This window comes from Hydractinia symbiolongicarpus, chromosome 3, assembly GCF_029227915.1.
Source record: "Hydractinia symbiolongicarpus strain clone_291-10 chromosome 3, HSymV2.1, whole genome shotgun sequence".
In the NCBI taxonomy this organism is placed as follows: Eukaryota; Metazoa; Cnidaria; class Hydrozoa; order Anthoathecata; family Hydractiniidae; genus Hydractinia; species Hydractinia symbiolongicarpus.
In genome coordinates, this window is record NC_079877.1 from 12,848,144 (window position 1) to 12,873,847 (window position 25,704).

Here is a 25,704-nt window from a genome sequence, read left to right on the forward strand (position 1 = left end):
AAAATTAAATCAAAAGTCCTTAAATAGTTAAGAAATAGTAATTATCTGATCAACCCCTCAAAGCCTTTTTTTTGGACAATCTCCAGCATACGCGCCAGCAAGAAAAAAAATCTTAGGGGTTCCTAAATATTCCCGATGTACAAAAGTTAGTCAGTATTGTACTAAGATGGGTCAATCTCTAAAGTCCAACATTGCAAAGTAAAAGAAATCGCACGGAACATGATTTCCAGGTCCATGAAAATATGCTGAGCAGCTCAACATTTGACAGAAAAAGATTACTCCATCACACGTCTTTCTTTTATGCGAAATATGCCCACAAATGTTCCTTTAGTTGCAGTTATTTTTCTAAATGGTTTTCCACTTTAAAAATGGAGGGTAAAACAGTTCAAGACGATAATAAAAACTCTGCATCACAGAGAACTGATGCTGGAATAATTATTATTGGTGACGAAATTTTAAAAGGCCATACTAAAGACACAAATGCTTCTTTCCTTCTCAGTAAGTTATGGACAAATGGAGTTTATGTTGAAAAAGTATCCTTTCTTCCTGACAATATTGATCAGATAGCAAAGAAAGTAAGAAAGTTTTCTTCCAGATATTCCTTTGTCATAACTGCAGGCGGTGTTGGACCAACACATGATGATGTCACATACAAAGGTATTTCAAAGGCCTTTGATGAACCATTAATAGTTAATAAACAGATAAAGAACATGTTGGAAATTTTTTCTGGGACTAATGAATTATCACAAAGCTTTTTAAAAATGGCTACTGTTCCCGAAACTTCAAAAGTGATATTTGGCATTGATCCTCTTACAAATAGGGAAGTAAACTTCCCATTGCTATGTGTTAGAAATGTTTACATTTTTCCAGGAGTTCCTCAATACTTACAGAAATCATTTCTTGCCAATAAACATTTATTCTCTGGCAAGAGCACATTTTTATTGACAAAAATTTATCTATCAGCAAATGAAGACATCATCGCATCTTGCATTGAAAAATTGAGTGAAAAATTTTCAGATGTTCATGTAGGCTCATATCCAATGTTGAATGATGTATACAAAGTCAAAGTGACTTTAGAAGCAGAGGTGCAAGAACAATTAGATCTAGCATATGATGCTCTTATAAAAGATCTCCCAAATGATATTATTGTGTCAATAAAAAAATGTTTACCAAACAACAGAGATGCTCATCACGAAATGTTTAATACATCAACCGTTAAAATTCGAAGAAACATGTCATCCCCACAATGTAGGTGTTGTTTTCAGCAGATTACCTTATTATAATACTATTTAAGGCTTTCTGGTAAATGCTTATTCTTGTATTTGCGTTAAATTTTAACCACAAATCTTCTGATGGTTTTGCTTTGCATATTGCAAAAAACAATTGTTTTTATTAATGCATCTACAAACTCCTTTAAGAGATGCTCTTACCTTGTCTATGGTAATATCCGTACATTTTACTCATGTTTTGACAGTCTGGTGCTGTTTTATTGACAGCACTAGACTGGTCCCCAGCAAAAATATTTTGTGTTAGGATCACAAGTGCTGCTGCAAAAATTTTGCCTGTAGTAGTGTTATGACTTACTAAGAAGGATTAGATATGCACTTGTAAAATTAATTTTATCTGCAGATTGTCAGAAAAAAATGCTGATGCCCACCTATTACAACACGTATTAATATCCACTGCACTACACATTTAATCAAAATGTTCTACCAAATTTCCCTAACATGGCTTCAATTAATCCAGAGTTATGGTAATATTTACTCGCCCGTATGGAATGGCAGCCAAGGGAAATCAAACACCGTTTTCACACACAATGTGAAAGAATAATAACCACTAAGCTACAAGGCTATAAATAATGCAGCTTTTAGGATTATTGCCATTTCTAAATCAGAATCTTTATCTATGTAACCATCCTCGAAGTTTCAATGTGATCATTTTGGCTACACACCACACAGAATAGCTTATTTGAACTCCATTATATATGCCCTCATTGGTTTAAATGGATCTCTTTTCTATCTTTTAGAGGTCTGGCACATAACTGGCAATCTTAAAAATGTATCTTTGAAAGCTTACAATAAGTTAATAATGTAAATAAAAATAGCAGAAAGTTATAAGGCAAGTGCTAACCTCAAAAAAGAAGAACTTTAGAAATAATTATTTTTCTGTGTTCTGAAGAATTTAAATTAAAGGCAAAAATTATCTTAAAAAGGCAAAAACACCTTAAAAAATTACGAAAAAATGCAGTGATAAAAAGACTCCATGATTAATATATCACATATTTACAGCCTTGTTTGCCTTAAAAATTATTCCAATGTTTTTGTTGTTTTTCTTACAAACGTCTTGGAGTTCTCTTTGTGCATAGACTTCACTCCATTCCCCTTTAATCTTTTCTCTCCTATTCCTTTCTTTCACTTCTCAAACTTTTGCACTTTAATTTTTTCATAGATTGTGCTGTAAGAACTGAGCCATCTGCGTATTATAAATCCCATGGACAATCAGTTTTGAGCTCCATTGGAAGCACTTCCAAGATTAAAACAACCCTGATGTAACGCTAAATTCTTCCCTTAAGTGAATAGTAAGCCTGACATGAATTTTAGTATTATTGATAATAGTGCCAATGATCTTCCTGGTTTGTCAACATATTCAAAGGTAAACTTCTGGTCATGTTCTTTCAGGCAGCTTGTCAACCAATGAATTTACATGTTCCCACTCTCCCTGTTCCCACCTAAGAAGAGCTGGAAATTAGCTTGTGCCCACTATGGTGTAGTGATCATGGCAAAACATAAAAATGAGGGTTTTACTTCTAAAACATCATCCATCTTCACTGCTTTCTTTCCTTTGTGTTTTTCTTTCATATTTAGCACTAGTCTTGTTAATGAATAAACAATTGAAACAAAACCATCAAGACGGTTTCCATAAGGTTACTGGGAATTTATTTCATTTATTATGTGTTCTATCAAAACAGTGCTAGCAGACTTAGAGATCATGGGAAACAGGATTTAAGAGAATTTATTGTTTTGAGGAACGAAGACAGCATGCAACGGACAGAGCGTTTAAAATATTTTTTTCAGACTGTTTTAGGTTGTTCCTGACTTTTGTAGATTGTTCTAGCCTATTTCAAGTTGTCCTAGCCTGTTTCAGGCTGTTCTGGCCTAAACCACCATGTCTGTTGCTATTTGTTTAGAACAATATTTAGTTTTACTAAGAGGAAAAATGATACAGCATATCATTTGCTTTTAACCATTTATGCTGTTTCAAACTTGTGGTCATTTACAATACTGGAACTTGCATATGTTCCCTACGACAAGATAGTATTTGCTAAAAGTTGCCAAGGCAAATTTAGTTGTCAGGGCTGTGAACAGGACCTGCTTAATGGGATTATTTTGAAATATTTAATGGCCTAGTTCTAAATATATATCTTCATTTTCTTTAGTATCCTCACTGTCATTAGTTGACTTGGATCATTATCTTGATGTCAACAACAACTCAAAATTGAGTATTTCTATCAAATGTGCATGGGCTGTCTTTGTACAGACTATGCAAATGTATACATTGGATGAAGTTTGCATTGGTTTTAACGGTGGGAAAGATTGTACAGCTGTCCTGCATCTCTTTGTGGCATTTATGAAAAAAATGTTTCCAGATAATACAAAACGACTGCTAGGTTTGTACTTAAAACATTCCAATCCATTTGAAGAAGCACATATATTTATCAAAGACTGTGAAGTTAATTATAACTTAGAAATGATAGTCATACCAGGCAGTATAAAGGAAGGTTTGACCAAATTAAAAACTTCCCATCCACAAATCAAAGCTGTTATTATGGGTACCCGGCGACATGACCCTTATTCGTCTTCCCTCCGGGCATTCACAGTGACTGACGAAGGATGGCCTAGCTACATGCGAGTATTGCCGATTTTGGACTGGAGTTACTGTGAGGTTTGGGAGCTGCTACGAACTTTCCGCCTGCCATATTGTAAGTTGTACAATGATGGCTACACATCGTTAGGTTCAACTACAAACACAACAAAGAATCCAGCTTTGTTACTACCTGATGGAAGATATTCTCCGGCATACGCTTTGAAAAATGAGTTTGCTGAAAGAACTGGAAGGGATAAAAAAGAAGGACAAAACAGTGACACAGAAGAGTAGTAATTTCGTTCTAGAAAATTAGGCTTTGTTATTGATACACAGATATTTTATCGCATATTTCAGTTTTTTTTAAAAAAAAAATAAGGGACTATTTATTATGAGTCCATTTTTAGGGCTGCTTCAATTAACTGGTGTGATTTTCACACACTGGTTTTGATTTTCAATAAGAAACAGGAACCATTTTTTATTTTGTTTGATGTTTTAAACATTTCCAGCTATTTCCACCTATTAAGAGATATTATTTTTTATATTACATATTACAATTTCAGCAACAGTTTACGGAGTGATACAGTTTATTTTAAAAATAAACGCTTAATTGACAGTGACGTCAAATGTTTTATTTACTTTCCCACACATTTCTCTTTTTCTTTAGAATGAATTTTAATTGTTTATAACACGTTTTTAAAGAATTTTTGATTTCAAGGGTCAATTTTTGTTGAATATAGAAAAGTGTTATAATTCTTTTTTGCAGAATCAGTAGCTGCATTTTTAACAAACTAGTCGTTAGCCCGTGAAAAAATCCACGGGTTCACCCGTCCTTTTTATACCGCACTGCGTGCGCCTCGCTACCTCCGCAGCTGAGCTACCATTTTGCGTGACAGACAGATGGACAGACAGACGTATACGGGCATTATAATATATAGATTCCCGAATTTTAAATGATAGAAAAAAATTCCACAGAGTTTAGAATTTGCAGTGTATGAATTTATAGAAGGGAAGGTATGAATTCTAACAGAAACCACTGCAGAACTTTGTACTTTTATGTTCCGAAAAAGAAGTCATTTAGCATACCTTAAAATAACTTATTTTTTAGAAAATCCAATTTGGCAAATTTTGCTATAGAAAGTTTCCTTTCACATGAAATATTTTATCTGTGAAATCTATACCTATGTTATTGTTTTAATTTTTTAAACCGTGTTGTTAGATTACTGATTGATTACATTCTCTTTCGTTTAATTCATGTGAAGTACGCAGTTCAAGTACGCGAAAGTTAGATTGAATTGACGGATCTGCCTTAAGGAAATTAATTTTCGCGTCTTTTAAAATTACTGACAATTAATGACTACAAATTCTAAACTCTGTGGAATTTCATCAAGCTGTGTTTTACACAAACAACGCATTTATTTGTGGGGAATGATTTCTAACGTCATTTCTAACGTCACAAGATTTTAACTCTCGCAAAAATTAATTCGCGTAAGGTGAGCGAAGAAAGTATTTTTGTGACATTAATAATAATATTTCCCAACTGCAGTTGGCACCACTACGGGAAACTCATTGAAGCTCAAGTTGCAGGAATGGAAAAGAAATCTTGGGAATATTTTTTTTAGTCGTCAGGTTATGGAACTGTTCGCGTTTGTCTCCATTGTCTTTTGAATTTCTTATCTTTTTTTTGTTTAACGAAATTAATTCTGGTAAAAAGGTTAGAAAACCTCTGGAATAGTAGTAATAAATCTATATTTGGCAAAAAAAATGTTAGATTTTTAAGATATAGCGAAAAACGCAAACAAATGTAGCTAAACAAGCGATTACAATTTACTACAATCAACTTCAATCGCAAAGGACGACGTACTTAGCGCTGTGTGGTCGTCCAACCGGCACAATGTCCACTGGAAACAGAAATGCGCGCACAACTTCACAATGGCGGCGATTAATTTATTTGTCGAAATCATGAAATCATGTCCTTATACACTGCCGCACTGACAACGCTCCTAAAGAAACAAATTGATTGACTTTTAAAACGGTCAGTGGGTGCAAAAGCGCTCTTAAATATTGCGCAATAATAAACAGCCGGTCCTAGCCGGTTTTGGTCTCTCCCTGCCCCTTATGGCCTTAGCATTAGTACAAGAATCAGAGAAGGAGAATGAGCAAAGGATTAAAGACTTAGAGAATGATGTTTATAACTGTAAATAAATGGAACGCTGTAAGGACTGTGAGCGTATGCTGCATGAGTATGACAGGTGTACTGTGGACGAATGCTTGTGGTGAAAGCTAAAATATTATGCTGGTACTGCTATCAGGAATATATAACGGGGTTAGTTGCGTATGTAGGACGAGCAGCAATCCTCGGAGTCTGTTTGAATTACAATAAAGCAGGATGCTACAATTTGAGAATGAGCTTGTCAACCCAAAACTTTTCTACTCATTTGCTACTACCTTTACAGACATCAATGATATCAACTTGGACTATCTAACAGTGTCAGATCCCATGCCCACCAATGGAGGTAAGGATAACCGGTATTTTATAGGCTACCATACACGAGACCTCGTGGTAGCCCTCAGGGTAAAACAAAAATCTGGTCCCCATATGGAGTCACCCGGTACAACGCCAATGCTGTACCAGCGATAAATCTTGATTTGGAAGAGTACCCCGATTGGGTTGCGAATTATCGCCAAATCTGGTTCAGAATCGAAGAGCTGATATCTCAGCAATTGACGACAGAGCCTGTGAAAAAGAACCGTTATGTAAACGCCAAGTTTAAGTACTACAAGGACGCGATCACAACTAAATTCTATGGTATGCCAGTACCCTACGATGAACCCTGCCAAGTCAGTGCCATCCTGGCACTATCATCGGTGTATATGCAGGGTAAACACTACTACCGTCAGGTACATATTATTGAAGGTCGATATAAGGACTTCAAAGTGTTGAGTGAGGATTAAAAAACCATGTATTTTAGAGGCCACACAAGACCTATAAAATATTTATAATTAAGGGCTATAAACAGGTGGGGGCTCTACGTAGCGCTTGCATACTGTACAGACTGAAGTTTTTTTTAAATCTCATCCTTTCCCTCTTGTCTTCCCTTAGCAACTAGCTGAGCATTGATGCTGTCTACAATACGGTTAAAACGTTGCCTCATCTGTTCCTTCAATAGCATATACTTTTGCTTCTCCTGTCCGATCAGACGATACTAGTATTCGTCAATCACCCCATTTTCTACAGCCTTTGAAATAAGATCGATAATGGAATTCACCTTTGATTCCGCGAGTAGTCTTATACCCTCGTGCATCGTACTCTTAAGCCCAAGCCTTTTTAAAGCGTTTCTAAGGCCGGCTTGCCCTATACCTACAGCTATTGTGATACCGCCCATGGCAATACAGAGAAAAGCCCCCAAACCTGTGGCTAACGCCCCGATCCCAACGCCCAAGGTAATGATGCTAATACTCAGCAGCCCATGGTCGCAGAAGTGTACCCAGGTCCCATGCATTTTAAAATTCTTTGCAAGCCTGTCCCGCTCCTTAATCTCATTTCGCAGATACTGTTACGCTTCCTCAATCTTTTTGAGTCTGTAGACCTGGCTTTCCTCCCACATGTCGGCGCTTTGTGCAGGTGCACTTGGTAGATTCGGGTACAGCTTGGCTATGTTTCTCATCTTTATTCTATGAGAATACACATCGTGATGCCGGTGAACGAAAACTCCAGGTAAACATGTCCCCCCAAGCATTCAATTCTTTGGTGGGAAGTAAAGCCAGAATTTTAGACTTTTTACCGTCAAGTAGGCAGTCGCATTTATCCAATTGGGGGCAAGCGAGTGTCAATCTTTGGTAAACATCAGTCCTATAGTATGCATCATAATCACCCTTCATATAATACTTTTTGCTGAATCGTAGGGTATGCCCAGGAGCTCTTGGAGTTGTCGGTTCATCACAACCGAGTACCCGTCACTGAAACGTAGCCTACAAGAGTCCAATTTTAAGGATAAACAGTTTAATCTTGTCCTCTGCCTGACTGTTGACAATAGTTGCCAAATCCTCAATCCTGTAGAGACCGTTCATGATCTCAATTCGAGTAACCCCCTGATAAGGCTCTATTTTACGAATAGTAAACTCATTGTTACTGTACAAGTTCAGCCATACAGGCCTGATACTTATCGATTTAAGAGCTATGCTCTAGGTAGTCTTCAAATATCGTAGGCTTGTCAATATCACTGATATACAGTTGTTTCATCCTTTCTTTTAAGAAAGGATGAACATGTATTCGTACAACCCCAAGGCAAAGTACAAATCCAACAGGGGGGATGGCCACTTGGCATCAGGGCCTGTACGTGTCTACAGACTCACACATTGAGGTGGAATTCCCAGAGTTTACAAAATATGCCATAAAGATACCAACCAATTTGTTGAATGATCCTGTCAGGGTTGGCTGGACAGGGCAAGCGCTGGACTACTGGCATATCCAGGTTAATTTCGATACCCATTGCGCAACGACGGCCTTGGGCATCTCTACCATGACGGGTTCCGTACCCCTTGTCAACTCAATCTTTAAGTTTCACGTCTATTACCACATGCGTCGTCTTCTGGCAAGAATGAAGGTACCCATGCCCTATGACGATGGGTTTGCCTAGTACAAAAATCCATACTCCACATCCGGGTATGCCCAAGTGTGTCGCGAATACGGTGCTGATCCTAACAGCCTATACAAGTTCATGGCTGTCATGTCGTCACTCACCAACGGCCGTTGATGGTGATTGGGCGAAGTTCATTATCCCCACAAGTTAGCGGGTGCCAAGGCATCCTTAATCAGGTCCGGTGCCGACAACTAAACAGCGAGGCAAATTCTGTTACAAAAATTTGAAGCCATGGTACAACGTCATGAGAATGTAGGCCATGGCATTGTGAAATCCAGAAGGTGTTGCAATATGCCCGAACTCCGGTCAATTTTGCCGTCATGCCAAGCGTATACATGCTGCCTTCCGATATGAACCTGCGTATACGCAAAATTGTAGGGTAACTGTAGGGCCAATGTAAATGTGGGGCTTCATGTTGATGTGAATAACAAACCTATTCATACACAGAGGGTCATCAAACCACCCCCAAAGCATACCGAGCATACCATCAGACATGTGGCAGCTATCAAACCTCCACTTTAGCATACTACAAAACATACCATACCACCTACACTTCCTGATCATACTATACAGGCGACACCATATACACCCCCAAGCATGCCATACCACCCACGCCTCCTGATCATATCACTACATCGCCTGAACAACCAACACAAAACCAGCACGAGGATACAAAAACAGCATTGATCACTACCAGGGTAGGCCTCTTTATTGCCTATATATGGCTAAAGTAGATGAAGCTTTCCCCTTTCCAACGTGTACCACGACAAACCCAACGGCAGCAGCGATGGCCATGTACAGGTGTTTTGCTGCGTATTCGACAACGGTTGCCGCTACTCTTAGGAAAAAGGATACAACCGTAACAATAATCCCAGGTAATTTAAAAATTTCCTCATTTTTCAAGCTGCTTTTCTACAAACCCTTTTTCACCACCCGCCGCGGCACTTCCTCCTGCAGAACCTGCTGTGATAGAACCTCCTGTAACGGATAGTACAATGATGGAAACCAGTGGACCAATAGCCGACATGATGCTGGCTATAGTTATACCCTCCTCTTTGAAAAGGATTTTAAGCTTCTCGAGCAGGGAGGTGTCATCTGCAGCAATTTTCATTAGGGTATCCTTGATGGCATTCACTGTGGGTATATTTTAGAGGATAGTATACCGTGTGATTCAATCTCGAGATCTCTTTTTCCCTTAAGATCTTTAAGCTTAACATTAAGCCTTTCTATATTCCTATCATTATCAGGATTCCCCTGCCCCCCGGCCTTCTGCTTCTTGAGATCTTTTAACTTGGCCTCCAACCTAACAATCTCGCCGTTGTATAACATTATATTGGCCCTATGTAGTTTCAAAGCACCCTTTATCGTTTGAAATTCGATGTCAAACCCCCCACCTCCCCCGCCAAAGATTGTTGAAGGAGGTCTTCCGTAAGATCTATGATTTTATCCAATTCTTTAATATCGTTCAAGACTTTGTTGCCTTTGTCGCCTTTGTCTAACTTGTCTGCCCTATCCAACGATTCCATCTGAATATACTCAATCTCCTTCGCTATATCTTGCATGACTTTCTGGGCCCTTGCTTTACTCCTTTTGTTGGGCGTGGTGATATATTTTTTAAAGCCCATATCTCGCACGTGATTTGCCCTCAAATTTGTTAAAATGGTCCCAGCAGTTAGTAAATCAATACCCCGTTGCTTTTAAACTAGATTTGTAATATCTTCATCCTTATAAAAAAATGATTCCCTTCCAACCGAAAATCCTCATAGGGGATCACAAGCAGAGGCCCCGCCCTACTATCCTTACTAATTTGCCTGTACAGATTGTCGACCTTTAATACTAATAGTGCACTGGCCGGATGCATACCCATTAGCCATGATGTCTCTATGCTGTTGCTGTCCCGACATTGATGGAAGTTGCTGCGTCGATGGAAGTTTCTGTGTATTATCATCGGGTTTATCATCCCTCCCGCTATCCTTATCAAGAAAATCGTGATCAAATACTGGATTAGTTGGCATCTTTAGTTAAAAACCCCTTATATAATAAACATGAGTGCATTTGGAACTACTCTGGACCCATATGCAGAAATGATTTTGGTATTAACGGGAGGAAACAACGGATTCAGATAAGCCACATACCAAGCATGATCAACCGGAACGAAGACCTCTATGTGGATATTCCCAACATGTCCCAGCATGATGTCATTTTTCCGGGGAGTCTCAAGCTCTTATTTGGCCTGACGCTGATGGGAACAAACACAAAGCGTACCCTAGTCAGCAAAATTGGTAAAAGCTTGGTCGAGATCTACGTATTACCCTGAACGGTAACGAGGTACATAATATTAGCGACTACAACACCCTGGCAGTCTACAAGGACCTCTGGCTGCCTAAATTCGATCGGGACAAAAACCTCATTTTGCAAGGCATCAACCCAAGCGACGGAACGATCAGGGCCTTACAGGTCAATGCTAGTGACCATGTCGGGACTGATGTAGAAAAGGCCATCGCTGTGGCATGTGAGAACACCTTCTGCATCCTATGGGAAAGATGTGTGAACTGACGAGAGAAGGTATAGCCGCCTTGCACTACCCTACGAAAGGATCCTCAGAAGCAAAGTGGTCACTATGAAGAAAGCGAATACCAGCCATAATCTCTAAATCGATACCCCTGCAAAGAGCCTAAAAGGCGTCTTGCTACTTTTTATAGATCCCGGGAAAGTGACGCCCTAGGCTTGTGTCAATGAGGTCTTTTACAACCCCAAGATTGAGAATATTAGCGTCACGGTAGAAGGGGAGCCTAATGAGTTGTACTCTCATGCAATGCTCCCCAAAGACCACCTCGAACAAGTCGTGAACTTTTTCAGTAGCCATGACTCGAATGTGACAATTGCCAATTCTTCAATGAACGATACACGTTATGCATTGATTTCAGAGCCTTTCCTGACAATACCCTACATGGCTCCGGAAGACCCCTACAACGCCTAAGTGATGGCGTTACGCTCCGCATGACTAAAAAAACCGGGGATTTCAGATGCTACGTCTAATTGCTTCAAGACGCTCAGCTAAACATACTAGATGGGCGCTTCTACTCTGTGGAGTACTAGTAGACCACAATTTGTGTTGTCCCAGTGGCAAATACAAATCAATATAGAGGAGACCAGGAAATGCTCGAGATGTAAACAATAATTTCTCTCGACCATTTTAGGATGAAACGTAATGGTCAACGAACAAAGACATGCTTCAAATGCCCGAAATCAGACAAGGAGTCACAAGAAATCAAATCAATTTACCATGCTTTCCATAAAAACAAGAAGCTGGCTCCCCGGGAGTACCTAGATTGCGATATTGCTACCCTGCAGGTCCATATTGAAGCCCAGTTTTCCGAGAGTATGACCTGGGACAATTATAGAGAGTGGTATATAGATCATAAGGTACCAATTAAATATAGAGAAAATGACAATACTCCATCGTTTGTCGAGGTAGCGAAAATGCTGCACTACACCAACACGCAACCTATGTGGGCGAGTGAGAACATTTTAAAAGGCAATCGTTTCGTGTAAAAATAAAATGGTGACATTGGCAATTATGGCAGGGGGCGCGTTAATCAACCCTAGCCCTAGCAATCAGCCCTAGCATTCAGCGGTACAAACTTCTTGTTTTCTAAACTTGCTTGGGCATGGCGAGGCCGAGAGAAGACGTCATGATGAGGCCATAAAAAAATTGCAGGACGCTCAGGCTCAATGGGTGCGGGACAGACAGGCCAAGTTGGATTGGTTTAACGAGCAAAGGGAACTGCAACTAAAGGCCGGTAAAAGCCTTCGTGAATTGGATGACGACATGTATAAATGCTATATTGCTTCAAACGAGAAGGCCCCGATATTGTCCAATTTTTACAGACCCTCCAAACCACAACAAGATGGCGAGCTCACGTTCATTGTTAGATCCTTATCCCTGCTAGGCTTCGTAACCTGCAAGTATCTGTAAGAACATATTTGACATGTATAATAAAGAGAAAAGCATCACACATTGTTACCGATGAGAAGGCGGAAAAATTGGGCAATATCTAGTACATGCCAAAAATCTGTGGACCGGGCGCAAAGCTATCAAGTTGCTTGCGAAGGAGAGTGATCTCACCCACTTGCTATCTAGGCAGCTTATAGACTACCCCCAACGAGATGCACCAATTCGATCTGTTATATATGCCCCACGATAGGGTATACGGTAACACTTATAAATACATTCTCACAGGTATTGACGTGGCCTCCAGGTACAAGGTAGCGAGACCTCTACGTACCAAAAATGCTAGCGAGGTCGCGGACATGATTACAAGGCAGGACCTTTACACTACCCTAAAACCTTCCAGTGTGACAATGGTTTTGAATTAAAGTCAGATGTAACGAAGTGGCTAGGAGGCAAGGGGGTGAAAATCAAACGGGCTACTACCAAATAGCACCACACTTTCACGGCCTTTGCAGAGTCATACAATAGGGTACTTGCCGAAAGACTTTTTAAGCCTCAAGATGCACAAGAGTTGGTTTGCTAGGAGACCTCAAGTATTTGGGTTAAAAACTTGTATACCATTGTGAAAAGTCTCAACAATACAAAGACTGCTATGATCGGTTTTCATACCGATCATAGCAGTCTTTGTATTGTTGTATTGTCAAAACGATCAAGCTCGACGAGGTACCACTCGCGAAAAGCGAAGAATACCCAGAGGAAAAACCCTTACCTGAGGATGGGTTGTACTTGTATTTACTACAACTGGGAGACGCGCCACGGATGCTTTCTGGAGTAGGAAGATGTATAGGTTGGACCGTGTAGTAGCAGGCAGTAGCGTGCTGTATTACCTAAAGGACAGTCCTGAAAGAAGCTTTGTGTTGGAGGAATTCATGCAGGTACCGGAGGATGTTCAGGTACTGCCAGAACATGTGAAGGATTAGTAGACCCCTCAATTTTACCTATAATTTTTACTACTTACAAGAGTAGCAGTAAAAATTAGCGTCTGCCTAATCCTCCAGTGTCGGAACGCCCAAATCGTACAGGTCATCCCGGGTAAGGTCGATAAGACCGAAGCGATTCCTGAAACCTTCTACATGCCCATCCTCTTCAAAACGGTTAAATGCGTGTATGCCATTGGGGTTGTCAATGACAACAATCTCTTCCGCCCCCGAGTAGTTATCCTTGAACCATGATCTCTTCCTGCTAATTGCGCCTCGCGTGCAATAATAGGGAAGATAATGATATCCGTCGTTATCCTGTGAGGTATGTTTATGATGGATCATGATGACGTTGTCTTTTCCGGAGTCCTGGGCATTGGGTATATGTTTTTCTCGAAGCCTCGCATTTTCCTGTACTTCGAGTTCGTACCCCAGTTCCACAAGTTGTTCATCCGTGGAACCAAGATCATTCTCGAGAATGCAGTGTCTATATTCCTGTCCTCGAGGGGCTGGGGCTTATCCTCATTAACCACAAACTATGCCTCGTCTGCCGCCCTGAAATAGCCAATTCAAGTAGGGGCTGTCAACGCTTATCGAGGCTCTCGTCAGATATCATGTCGTCGACTATGAAGAGACTATCCTCACCTGCCAATAAGGATGACAGTTTCGCTATCCATTCAAACAATTGATCCTTAGGATCGATCAGAAAGACATAGGGGTAGAGCGATGCACTTTCCAAATATGTCGTATTCCACCGTATAGTAGGGCACAGTATGACAATATTGTGATAGTGCTTTTTTGCTCTTGCTCGAGGAGGTCCAGGACACGTTGTGTCTTGCCACAGCATGTGGGTCCTGTAAGGATAGCTGTATGCGGTTCCTTCACGACGTCTAACACTTATTGATAGCCCCATTTCTTTTTATGGATTTTCGGGCATATAACGGCGCATATACAACAGATCAACACGCCACCGTGATTGTTCACCAAAGACCCACGGCAAGCAGGGCAGAGCTTTGTGTTTCGGGTATGGTATCCGAGGGGTAGGGGATCAAGCACTATCTTACTCTCCAGGAAACGCAGTACTTTGCGGTACCTCTTGACGAGCCCTGCCTTTTCCTGGATGACAGACTCGGGGGTGCTATGACGAGTTCAGCGTACCGGGCTATAATATCGTATGTGAGCAAGGTATAGAGGGGTCAATAATATTCATCCTGTTGAAACACCCGAATCTGCTTTATCTATTCTGATGGGGTCTACTTCGTGTTCGATAACATGCTCCTTGCATTTGGTACGTCGCTCCCCCTTCGCTTTGTCCAGACAACCTATACAACTCTTCGTTCTACTATTACCCCTAATCTTGAACCTGTCCAAGGTTAAAACATGCTTATATTTCAAACATTTTTATTTTTGGCCTCCATTTACTATTCGGAGACTCGCCTTGTGTAATGTTAGCAACATCAGCAAGCGTCGGATACCTCCCTGCTTCTATATATTTATAGGGTATCTTGTGATGAATATGCAAGAACTCATAGTCTTCCCAGTTCATCCCCTCAGAAAACTGTGCTTCAATATGACCCCTACATATAGCTATTAGCTTATGTAGAGGCTGGTTGCCGGGGCGGCACTTTGTTGTACGCTCATTTGACACTTTCTTTTTATCGAGGCATTTGATGCATGTCCTCGTTAGTTCACCATTACGCTTCATCTTGAAATTGTACATATATAAGAAGTGTTTGCATTTCGAACAACTCTTAGTTCTTTCCATAACTCGTTTTTGTCCTTAGGGACAAACACGAGTTTTATCGGACACTCTATTTGGGGACTATGCTTGCGGGTGACCACCCATTTTTCACTGCCATTTCACGACTCGCCCTACCTGCCGCGAAGTACGCCACCATCTTAAGGACATCGCTGGTATCCATTTTTTTTTTTACATGCCATTGCATAGGAAAAGTTGAAACTAAGGTCTACAACGGTCTCATAGAGCATATCTAGGATCTCCTTTTCTTTTGGCGTTACTTTGCTATCCATGTTAGCCTTGTTTGTCGTCATTTATTATAAAATTTTAAAAATTTCGATATTTGGCTTGGCTTTGCCCTTTTGAGGCTCCGGATTAGTCGCCGGCTTATCCGCACCTCTACCAAACCTGTACCAAGGTCCCGTACATATAGATTGACTGTACGGAACTAATCCCAGAAGAGGCTTTGACTTTAGGCTCTACAGTAACCTCTTGTTGTTTCATTTCTTCCTTTCTTTTCTTCGTCAGTGCCGCCAACTTGTGTCTCTGCGCTACACGCCCCGGATGTTTTACTGGTTTTGTGATGACTCTCTCTTCTTGTTTCTGTTCTTCTTCACTCATTTATAATATAGCACCGTCCGAGGCTCTTCCTTAGCATCAGCCTCCTCCTCCTTTTTGGTACTGATATGCCGGGCCGTATGCCAAGCAATTAAAATAGGCGCAAGGCACTTGCCAAATGTACAGTAGACCAGTATGCCCAAGTCTGCGAAGGAGTCTTTAATAATAGGGTCATTATTGATATCATTTTTCAGGGCCTCAACGCTATCCAAATTTACAAAATTGTTAACCAGGTTGGCATATAGGGAGACAGCATGGGTAGCCAGCGCCCTTGACGTCTTCTCCCCTTTCTCTTGAAGCTTACGTTGTACGTACTCGGCATGGACCTTTTTCTACCGCCTCATCAGGGGCCTTATCAACAAACTTAAACGCCCCTTGCCTTTGCATAGGGCTTCCTTCAGTACTTGGCGTTTATCGATGGGTTTCTCTATCTGCTCATATTCTGCGGAGGGTTCGTCGAACACTCGCGCAAGATCTGACATTCTCTTTATTGTACGGCGATATTGAAAAAAGCAAAACGCGATCATGATATAGGGTAGAAATATAGCGATTAGTAGGCATATGTCCATTTATTCCTGGGCGGACGGCAGGCGGTAGTGACCTCATCAGGTTGTACAAGCCTTTTGTCGTGTGCCCTGTTAAGGGCTAACTTGTTCACTTTTTAGGTGTAGATTTGATGGTTCTTGTTTTGAATCAACACTTGACTTTTGTAAATATCAACGCCCTCCTCCAAGCATTGCCTACAGTCGTCAAAAGTGATAGACTTTCTTTGGTCACACATCCTTTTACGCCCTTCGCTTTGCGATCACCGCCCTCTTTTGTGAGGCTCTTATAGGCATAGAGTTTGGCTCTTAGGGTGATAAACTCTGTCATGATTTTTCTTGCTAGTTCGTCCTTCATCAGGCCAACCACCTTCTTGTTTTTCCCTATTGAGAGAGGCCTGTTATCGTCCGGACTATACGCACTCGTGTCAAAACATTTCTCAACTTCTTTTGCAATATCCCTGTAAAAGTCCTCTGTGCGTATGTGGTACACAAATGAGTCCGTATCCATGTAGCATAGCTGTAATTTGCTACCCTGTTTGGGCTGTATATAGTCGTAGTGGAAGTCGTACATGATCAGCTTTGACATGTCCAGTATGGCCTGCCCTATATACCCTGCCCTATATATATTCTTACTGAATCGGCTTCCACTCAACTTATTATGGGTATCGTGTAGCCTTGAGGGTAGTCGATGTCAACCTGTAAAATGTACCCATGCTTGTTCTTTTCAACGAGCTTCTCGATTCGCTTTTCTGTAAATGCCTCAACGTGGGAGATCCATTTGAAGCCATCCACTAGTAGATCTTGACGCATTGCCATCCGTATAGGTTGTTGGCATCGAGATATAGGATTCAACCTCTGGATCGTACTGGTCTCCCATGTACTTGTTATTAGCCTTGGCATACCGATGTACAGCCTGGGTTATGCCTCCTAGGATACCTTTTTTAAACATTAATAGCTAAGCCGGGTGCACTGTAAAAGTGCGCAGGATCAAGCTTGTAGTTTGTCAAGCACACGTCCCGGAACGTTTCAAATACGTCGGCCAATAATAGGACGTCCATGGTCAGGTAGATGTCATGATAGTCGCTCATAGTGACTACATCACCCTCCGGGGTAATACAATTACATACCTTTTTAGCATAGATATAGTCCCTGTCGCTGATAACCTTCATGTTCAGCTCGCTGTAGAACGCCTCCCTTTGAGGTAGTCCCGACCCTTCGAATCGCTGCCATCCATCCACATACTCAAAAGAGTAGAAGCATCAGTCGAAATGTATCATCTTTGTCGATGAACTTTGCCATGAATGGTACGTTTGCCTATACCTGGTCCCGATTAAGTTGCTTGGTGGTACTTGAGTTGCAATTTTTACACCAGAATTTTGCGTCTATGCTCTGGAATTCCAGACAAGTATCTTCACACTGGTGGCATTTCATACTGGCGGCGGTTGTCCCGATTAAATTGCTCGCTAACTTGTCCAGACTGGAGAGCACGAATCGACAGCTATCGATGAACCTAATCTCGATCTTCTTGTACGCCCCAACATTACCATATTCCATGCCTGCAAGTGGTACCTTGAGTTTAACGTTGAAACTGATATAATTTTCAGTATTCTCGGCTACGCATCCAATGTCCTGGGTGTCGTACTTTTCACCCAGTTCCCGTATGAAAAGAGGTGCATCATACCCGCTTAGATTGTGGAATATCACGGGTATGTGACTAGGTATCTTGTATTTGAGGTTACAGCTAATATGCGCCGCGCCTTTATACAGAACCGTATAGTGACAATGGTCTCGAACTTTGCAGTTATTCTCACATCCGTCAAATGGCTTCAAACATATATGGCATTCTGTGGCCTCGTTGTGCTCTCTTTTTAACACCTCCGTCAGTTCCAACATGAGTTACTGTGGGTAGGTATTATATAGCCGCTTCACCTCCTCCTCCAGATGGTTAACGAGCTTTGTGACACAGTCCTTGCCTCCGTAGACTGTTAGGGGATCTGGTACACTTCCGTAGTAGGGTCTCAGCTTGGTGATTCTTTGTACATCTTTTTCAATCTTTGTATGGAGCTGGGACTCGATGACGCCCCACTTTAAACATTCCTCGTCTTCATTTTTTGGGTTAATAATTGCCTTTTTCGAAGCTATCCACTTAGGTGCTTCTATATACGATGAACCCCTTGTTAGCTGCAACTTATGGAAATATATGTATGTATGATTCGAGTAATCGTGAAGCCACTCTGGGGTAACGCAGAATATTCCACGTCCGTTTTAATTGATGTAAACATCCTATCCAGCATGTCGTCTACGTCGCTACCCTGGAAGATTGATGTCATATTACTGTTAAAGGCCTTCTCCACCTCAATGTACTCGTCGTTAGCCTCCTCCAAGTTTGTTTTCTTCCTCCATATTATCCACAAGGACAGCTGTACTTTTGCTGATCCCATTTCCTCTACCTGCTCTTCGATCAAGGTTTTGGAAACTTCGAAATGTCTTGTGGAGCGCATGCTTATGTTCATGAGGTGTAAAATCTTGCCCCGGTTGGTCATACAGATTTTAAATATCTTCAAGGTAGTCTTCCTCAGTCTCTTTTTTTTTTTTTGCCACCTCATCATGAAGTGTAGGTCTTGCGTTAGCTGTCCTATTATTGAGATCCATCACCTAACGCTTGAATGACGCATATGTTCTCTCTTATCCCCGACAAGCGAACGATTTTTCGACAGTTCCTGTTTCTCGAAGAGGTCCATCTCAGATGGGGGCAATAGCCAGTTGTGCCACTCCCGGATTTTACCTCCTATACTTGGACGGGTCTTTAGCATCTCTTGCCTCTCAAAGATGTCCATATCCTCCGGTGTTATAGGTTTAACTGGCTTTCGTTGTACATTCTCTAACATATCCACTAATTCAGCTTTACGTAGCCTGTAATACCCCGTAAGCCCACGGCTTTTCACGATATCACCTAATTGTTTTACAGTGCGTGTTCTTTTTTTGTATGGAAATCATTTTTCCCAGAGGATTTCATCACGGTCAAAAACTAACGTAGTCTGTTCACCTCTTTACTGCGTATGCGTTGATTTTTGATGACGTCATCATTATGTAGGGGAATTCCCCTCTAGGTGCGCTAGAATGTTTTGGACTCTTTTGCAGTATGATTTTTAATATGCATGACTAGGCACGGTATATTAGGGACTTACCCTTGAATTCCACGAGTCAACACTGCATGATAAAGATTTGTTGTGTTTGACTGTGGGTGTTTGCAATGTGCGTGCGCGACTGCGCCAGAACATACATTTCTCTATCTCTCAGGTGTAGTTAAAATGTATACATCGCACGAACGGAAAATTTTAGTAGAATCGAGTTCAGCTTGTCAGGAACGACAGGGTGGAAAATTATTCAGCCATCAGATTATATTTTGTGAGAATTGCGCAAAGTGTGTTTACTTTCTGTATTAAAATGTGCGCATGAAGTGGAAATTCTAACAAATTTTTTTCTGTTCTTTCCTGCGTTCTGTTGCGCATTAAGTTTTCTTGAAGAGGCAAATAGCATTAATGCGTGCACCTTGAACCGTTAAAGAGTGGACTTCGGGTTCGCAGGAGACGCAAGCTTGATAAGGGTATTCGAGATACAAACGATCCACTGTGGTTTTAAATTGTTTTTGCTAAAAATGGTTAATATGTAAAGTATAGAATCGGGTATATATTTCTATGTGCCTAATTATAATTTACAGTATTTATAGATAATATTTTTAGAAATTTCTTATTTTGCTATAAATAAGGATTGGTAAAAATAGACTGAAGTTCTTCAATCTCTTCTTGTAGTGTTTTCTCCTCTATGTTGGTAACAATTGAGAAGAACTCTTGAAACAGTCTGTAAGATTTAATCGCAGCTCGATATTTTCCTGTCCATAAAAAAGTTCTAACTATTCTACGACTGTGTAAAATGTCCGTCGTGCTTAGCGGGTCCAGGCTATTTATGAAATCAAAGTTCTCGTTGCCTTCACTTCTGAAGATATTTGCATCCGTTAGTAAGTTTGTTATGTATGGTTTCAAGATTTTCCAGAATTTTTCTTTTTCCTGACTTGTCCAAAAGCTTTCGCTATCGAGTACCAATTTCTTTTCTTTAGAAGAAGCGATTTGTAGTTGAAACTGAAATCGCACCTTTTTAGATTTTATTGGCTGTGTTACAGTATCCATAAACCAATGAAAAACAAGCATGCTTTTCTTCATAATTTCGTCGGTCAGCATTTTGTTCAAACGTCACTGAAAATAATGGTGAGTTAAAATGAAAGCTTGTTCTGACGGACGAACATGACAATCCTAAGTAATGGGTTATGACTAAAGATTTGAGGCCTGGGGTGAGCAAATAGATGGGCAAATAGATTTATCAGGATTAAAATAAAAATTACGGCTGGCAAAGAAACGTTACCTCAAGGGTAGAAAAGTTTGCTCAAGAAAAGTTTGCGGAAAAATCTTTTTTCGTTTTAAGAAAATTAAAAATTATAAACACAACAACTATGTTTTTTTTTTAATTTAAAGTTTTAACTTTATCGCAGTGCAATGTAGAAAAATAGAAAACAAAACAAAACAAAAAAATAACTTTACCTATTTCGTTCTTTTGATAACTGTTAACAAAATCTTTTCACCGCAAAGATTTCGTCTTTTTGTGCTATCGTTAAATCATTAATAAAAGGCAGATTATTTTCTTCGCGTCGTGCTATTCTTTCCCATATGTTAATATTTATAGTACTCTCTCACACTTGAATTAGCAGGAATGTTTTTTACTTCTTCTGTATGATGAGTTAAACTTCCTTCCCAGAATTTTGAGTCGACGTTAAGGGTTAATTGATGTAATTGTTTCAAAAAAACCTCAGTTTCCTTGGGAAGGTTGCTTCCATAATAAAAATTATAAGAATCGTAAGAATCACGTGTACATTTGAGTTCATTTATACATAATACCAAGATATATAACATTAAAAAAAATATTAGGAACGTGAAACTAAGTTGTTTTACTCGCATTCTTCGTTTATAAGAGAATGGCGCGCTCAATTTTAAAATTATCACTTGCGAAACACGTGCAAGCATATTGGAAAACACGTGCGCGATAATTAGACAGCACTGGCATGTCACATGTTAATCGGAATACACCAAGGACACAATGTACATATATTCACATACAATTCATCTCGACAAAAAGTATTTTGTGGTTTCCTGAACATTTTTTAACTGTTTTGCATGTTAATTAGCCTCTGATGATTTGGATCTGTAAAAAATGGGCGGAAAACCTATTTTTGGTGGCACAAGTAACTGAAGCTTTTATACAAAGTACGCTTTTATAACAACAACAAGCAAGGCTGGAAATAACCGCGACAAAAAAATCAAGGCCAAAAACATACTGACTTTTTTTTCTGAAATGAAGGCGGAGTAAGACATGTCGATACAATTCCTAATAAAAAAAGTAGACATTGTTTTTAATCCATTATATTATAGTGATGGCTTCTTTGTTCTCCTTTAATATAAGACACGTGTCAGTTTTTTCTTCAATCTAGCTGTTTTAAAAGTTGAGCAAAAGGTACACAGCTTCGTGTTTGCTGTAAAAATTAATAAACAAATGTTTAAAATTTACATCGGTTAAAGCTAAGTTTCTTGTTTGATATACAACCTCCATCCCAATACCTGTGGTGTCATTTCATAAAAGAATGCATAAAAGGCGCCACAAACTCTTGCATCTAGATTATTTCATTAAAAAAATATGTCCAGTATGTGACCGACAAATTAAGAAATGAGCGGTTAAAAGCGTCGTAAATACCCTCGTTACCAGGGAACGAGGATGCGCCGTGAATTTTGGAAAATTCTTTCTTTTGGCATCTTTTCTGTCATCGGGTCGGTAATAGACATAAGATGCCCTGGGTACGAAGTTTAAGATTAGTCCTTAAAAAACAAGAAAGCCTAGGACCGTAGCAGTTGTACTCGCCTTGTTCATATAGCCTTTTGTCTTTTTTTCACAGGGTCGTGTTGTTTTTAAAATATCAATTTATGTACAACAATCTTGTAAGTAAAAACATGATGTGTCTGCAAGCAGATTCCCCCATGCTGCGAAATTTATCCTGTAGCAGTATTGATAATAGAAAATTCCTGCTGTGAATAAAAAAATACCTAATATGAAAATTAAAGATCTAAAGACGTTTGTCCTCTTCTGTTGCCACGTTGACGGATGACCATAAAATAATAAACAAACAAAACATGAAATACGTGTAAGACCTATTCTATACCAGCGAGAGGAAAAAGCTCTGGAGACTACAGGTTGACTGGTTTGCGGTAGCGCTGAAACCCTGGCTGATGACGGGCCCTTTTATTTTTATCACACGTTATGACCTATACGCTTTATTTAGAATTCACATTATTTTAACTTTTGGAGTGTAGTTTACGCTAGGAATGATAAAGACCTTTTTATAACTTTTCGATTCAAAATACCGACGACATTATCTTGGTTCTAAAAACTTAACTTTGAAGGTTTTTTAGTAACATTTCTCTTACAAAAACCTTTTAATTACAACTAATTCTACACTTTAATTCTAATATTTTACAACTAATTCTTCAGCAAGTGAACTAATCAAAGAAACAAAGTCATTTGAAACATCCAGCTAATTGACTTTTGCTTGTAACCCTACAATCCGATATATTTTTTAATCTAAAGATGAAGTGAAGCTTATCACATACACTAATGTCTGTAGAAACTGAAACAGCTTCCGTTTACTTTTGCACATGGTTCCAAAACTTGCAAAAAGCAGTATACAAGGAAGTTCTGAAATTCTTCCTGCTTTGGAGGACACGTGTTATATAAAAACAAAAACGGCTAGAATGATTTAATAACCAGCCTTACTGGGCATGGTATTACAGGATGGGTTTAGAAGTGGAAAGAGTTCGACGTCTAAATTACCATCCATGACTTGTAATTTCCTTGGTTCTTATTTCTTTTAGCATAGTTTGCTAAGTTTTTGGCGAAAAATAATGCATAAAAATAAACAGGGACCACGGCGTTTCTGGTCTGCATTTTTATTATAAAACTGTTTTCTGCGGGACGCAAGATTGATTAGGCATGGTTTCTACTGCCGAACAAAATAGTTATTTAAAATTTGGTTGCCACGAGTTTATAACAGGAAATCTGAAACATAATTATTTTTAAATAAAAAACATTTCAGAAATTTCTCTTCTGAATATAAGGTTGTTTTCCAACGATTTCAAAAAATATACAAAAGACATTTCTTACGCGTGCTAATTAATGGAAACCACGCTTGCATAAGATCTCGTGGAGCGGTTTTAGAATTTCCCCTTTACAGCAGAAGACAGTAATGCAAATAACCAACGACCAACTATCATATTATTTAAAATTATTTATCTAAGTATTTGTTATCATTCAACGACCAACGACGACAATCAAGAAAAAGTATTTGTTATCATCCAATGGCCAACGACCAACGACCAACGATGACAATCAAGAAAAAGTAATTGTTATCATCCAATGGCCAACGACCAACGACCAACGATGACAATCAGGAAAAAGTATTTGTTATCATCCAACGGCCAACGACCAACGACCAACGATGACAATCAGGAAAAAGTATTTGTTATCATCCAACGGCCAACGACCAACGACCAACGATGACAATTAGGAAAAAGTATTTGTTATGGTCCAACGACCAACTACCAACGAAACGGTTACGAGCAACAAATGGTTACGAGCCAACGGCCAACGACCAACGATAATTATATAAATCTATAAATCCTAGTAGGTGGATAAAACATTTTAAAATTTTAAAATTTCATATTTACTGCAAATTAAATACACAATAATAGCCTGGTGATAAATTGTTTAAAAGGATTCCCGCATAGAATTTATAGTTAATATTTTTTGTTCTTGTCAAATTCAAGATTAAAATATATCTGCAAGGACAGTCGAATTGATTTCAAATATCAGTTTGTACAGAACGAAAAATTTCAATTCTTCTATCCGTCTGTTCTTGAGTGGAAATGTATCTAAACTCAAATGGAAATCTTTAAAGTTAAATAATAAGAACGAAGAAAAAGGCTTTTTTTAAAATTGCAACAAAATTTTTGAAAAACTTTTTATCTTGTAATTGAAATTAGGAATCCATTGAAAAAATCCGAAAATAAATTATGAAAATGCGAAAATTTCATCCGACAAATACACAGAAGATAAGTCGCAAATGAATTTCGAAAATAAATCTTGATCCTTGTTAGCATATCTCCACATAAATTCCGCCATGTAAGATGAAAAGTGGGATTTTTTTACTCCAAATGATGGTAATGTTGATTTAACTTGCCTCCAGTGTCCTTCAATTTTATTTGTATGATCTCCGTTACAGTTAACAAATTCAACTGAGTGGTTAACTTTTAAATGTTCAAAATCTAATTCACTTAAAATATCATATGGTTTCCAAAAATCTGAAACTATAGTTGTACCAGGCAGGATCCAATTTTTTATTATAGGTATCAGCGTCTCTCTGTCTCTCTTTTCTACCGCTACAAGAAAGTTCTTTCGCGATTCTTCTTCTATACCACCAAAAACCCACTGTCCATCTACACGATGGCCCCTGTGGTATTTACGCTTTCCAAACTTACTTTCGTCAATTTGAACTCGTACACCTTTACCGCCAATCTTTGATGAATTTTGGAAGAGTAATACTTCACACGTTTCTCGGCAAAACATATCCCAGTCAACAGCAGTAGAACTTGATATGCACATTTGTTTGGCTATTTGATTTTGATCGATACCAGTGGTCCACCAATACGTCATTTCAATCACCTCTTCTATCGTCAAATTAGACTTTTCAAACCAGCTACCTTTGCGAATTGACGTTTCAACAAAATGACCATTCTTTTGGCAACGCCATCTAATTCCATCTGAACTTTTGCACTTAGACAAGATCATGTCATTGTTACATTTATCGCATTTTCTTTGTTTGATTAACAAATTGTTATCAAAACACCACGATAAGGCATTCTCTTTGGTATTCGTGATGTTTGTGATTAAGTATTTGTGTGTTGTAAATGCTGTTTTATCGGATGAGCGGATAAAACGATCATAACTGTTATGAGAAGGTCCAAATTGCGTAGACTTGTCATGACTAACACTATTGACACCACATTGTGTCCCCCGGCTTCTTAATCTTTTTAACGGTGGGTAATCCATGCTATGATTTAATCAGAAATTAATCAACTTCTTTGCAAGTTATTGAAATTATTGTATCAAAGAATATTTGTAGATTTGAAAAACGAATAATGAATCGTTAAATTGTAATATAATTATAAAATAATAGAAAATGTACTTACTATGGTCCCTTACTGTAATTTCT

At 39.3% G+C, this 25,704-nt stretch overlaps 2 protein-coding genes across 2 annotated transcripts; one reads left to right on the forward strand and one right to left on the reverse strand.

Annotated features, from left to right (window-relative positions):
- Positions 1–107: 107 nt before the first annotated feature.
- Positions 108–4,481, forward strand: LOC130635793 (FAD synthase-like). The gene is made up of 2 exons (XM_057445267.1): positions 108–1,248; positions 3,437–4,481. The coding sequence occupies exons 1-2, from the start codon at positions 243–245 to the stop codon at positions 4,153–4,155; spliced, it is 1,725 nt and encodes a 574-aa protein (XP_057301250.1). The 5' UTR covers positions 108–242; the 3' UTR covers positions 4,156–4,481.
- Positions 4,482–20,007: 15,526 nt separating this feature from the next.
- On the reverse strand, positions 20,008–21,433 carry LOC130635801 (uncharacterized). Its single transcript, XM_057445275.1, has 2 exons — positions 20,933–21,433; positions 20,008–20,590 (listed from the first exon to the last, which is right to left on the reverse strand). The coding sequence occupies exon 2, from the start codon at positions 20,573–20,575 to the stop codon at positions 20,096–20,098; it is 480 nt and encodes a 159-aa protein (XP_057301258.1). The 5' UTR covers positions 20,576–20,590; positions 20,933–21,433; the 3' UTR covers positions 20,008–20,095.
- Between the last annotated feature and the right edge of the window lie 4,271 nt (positions 21,434–25,704).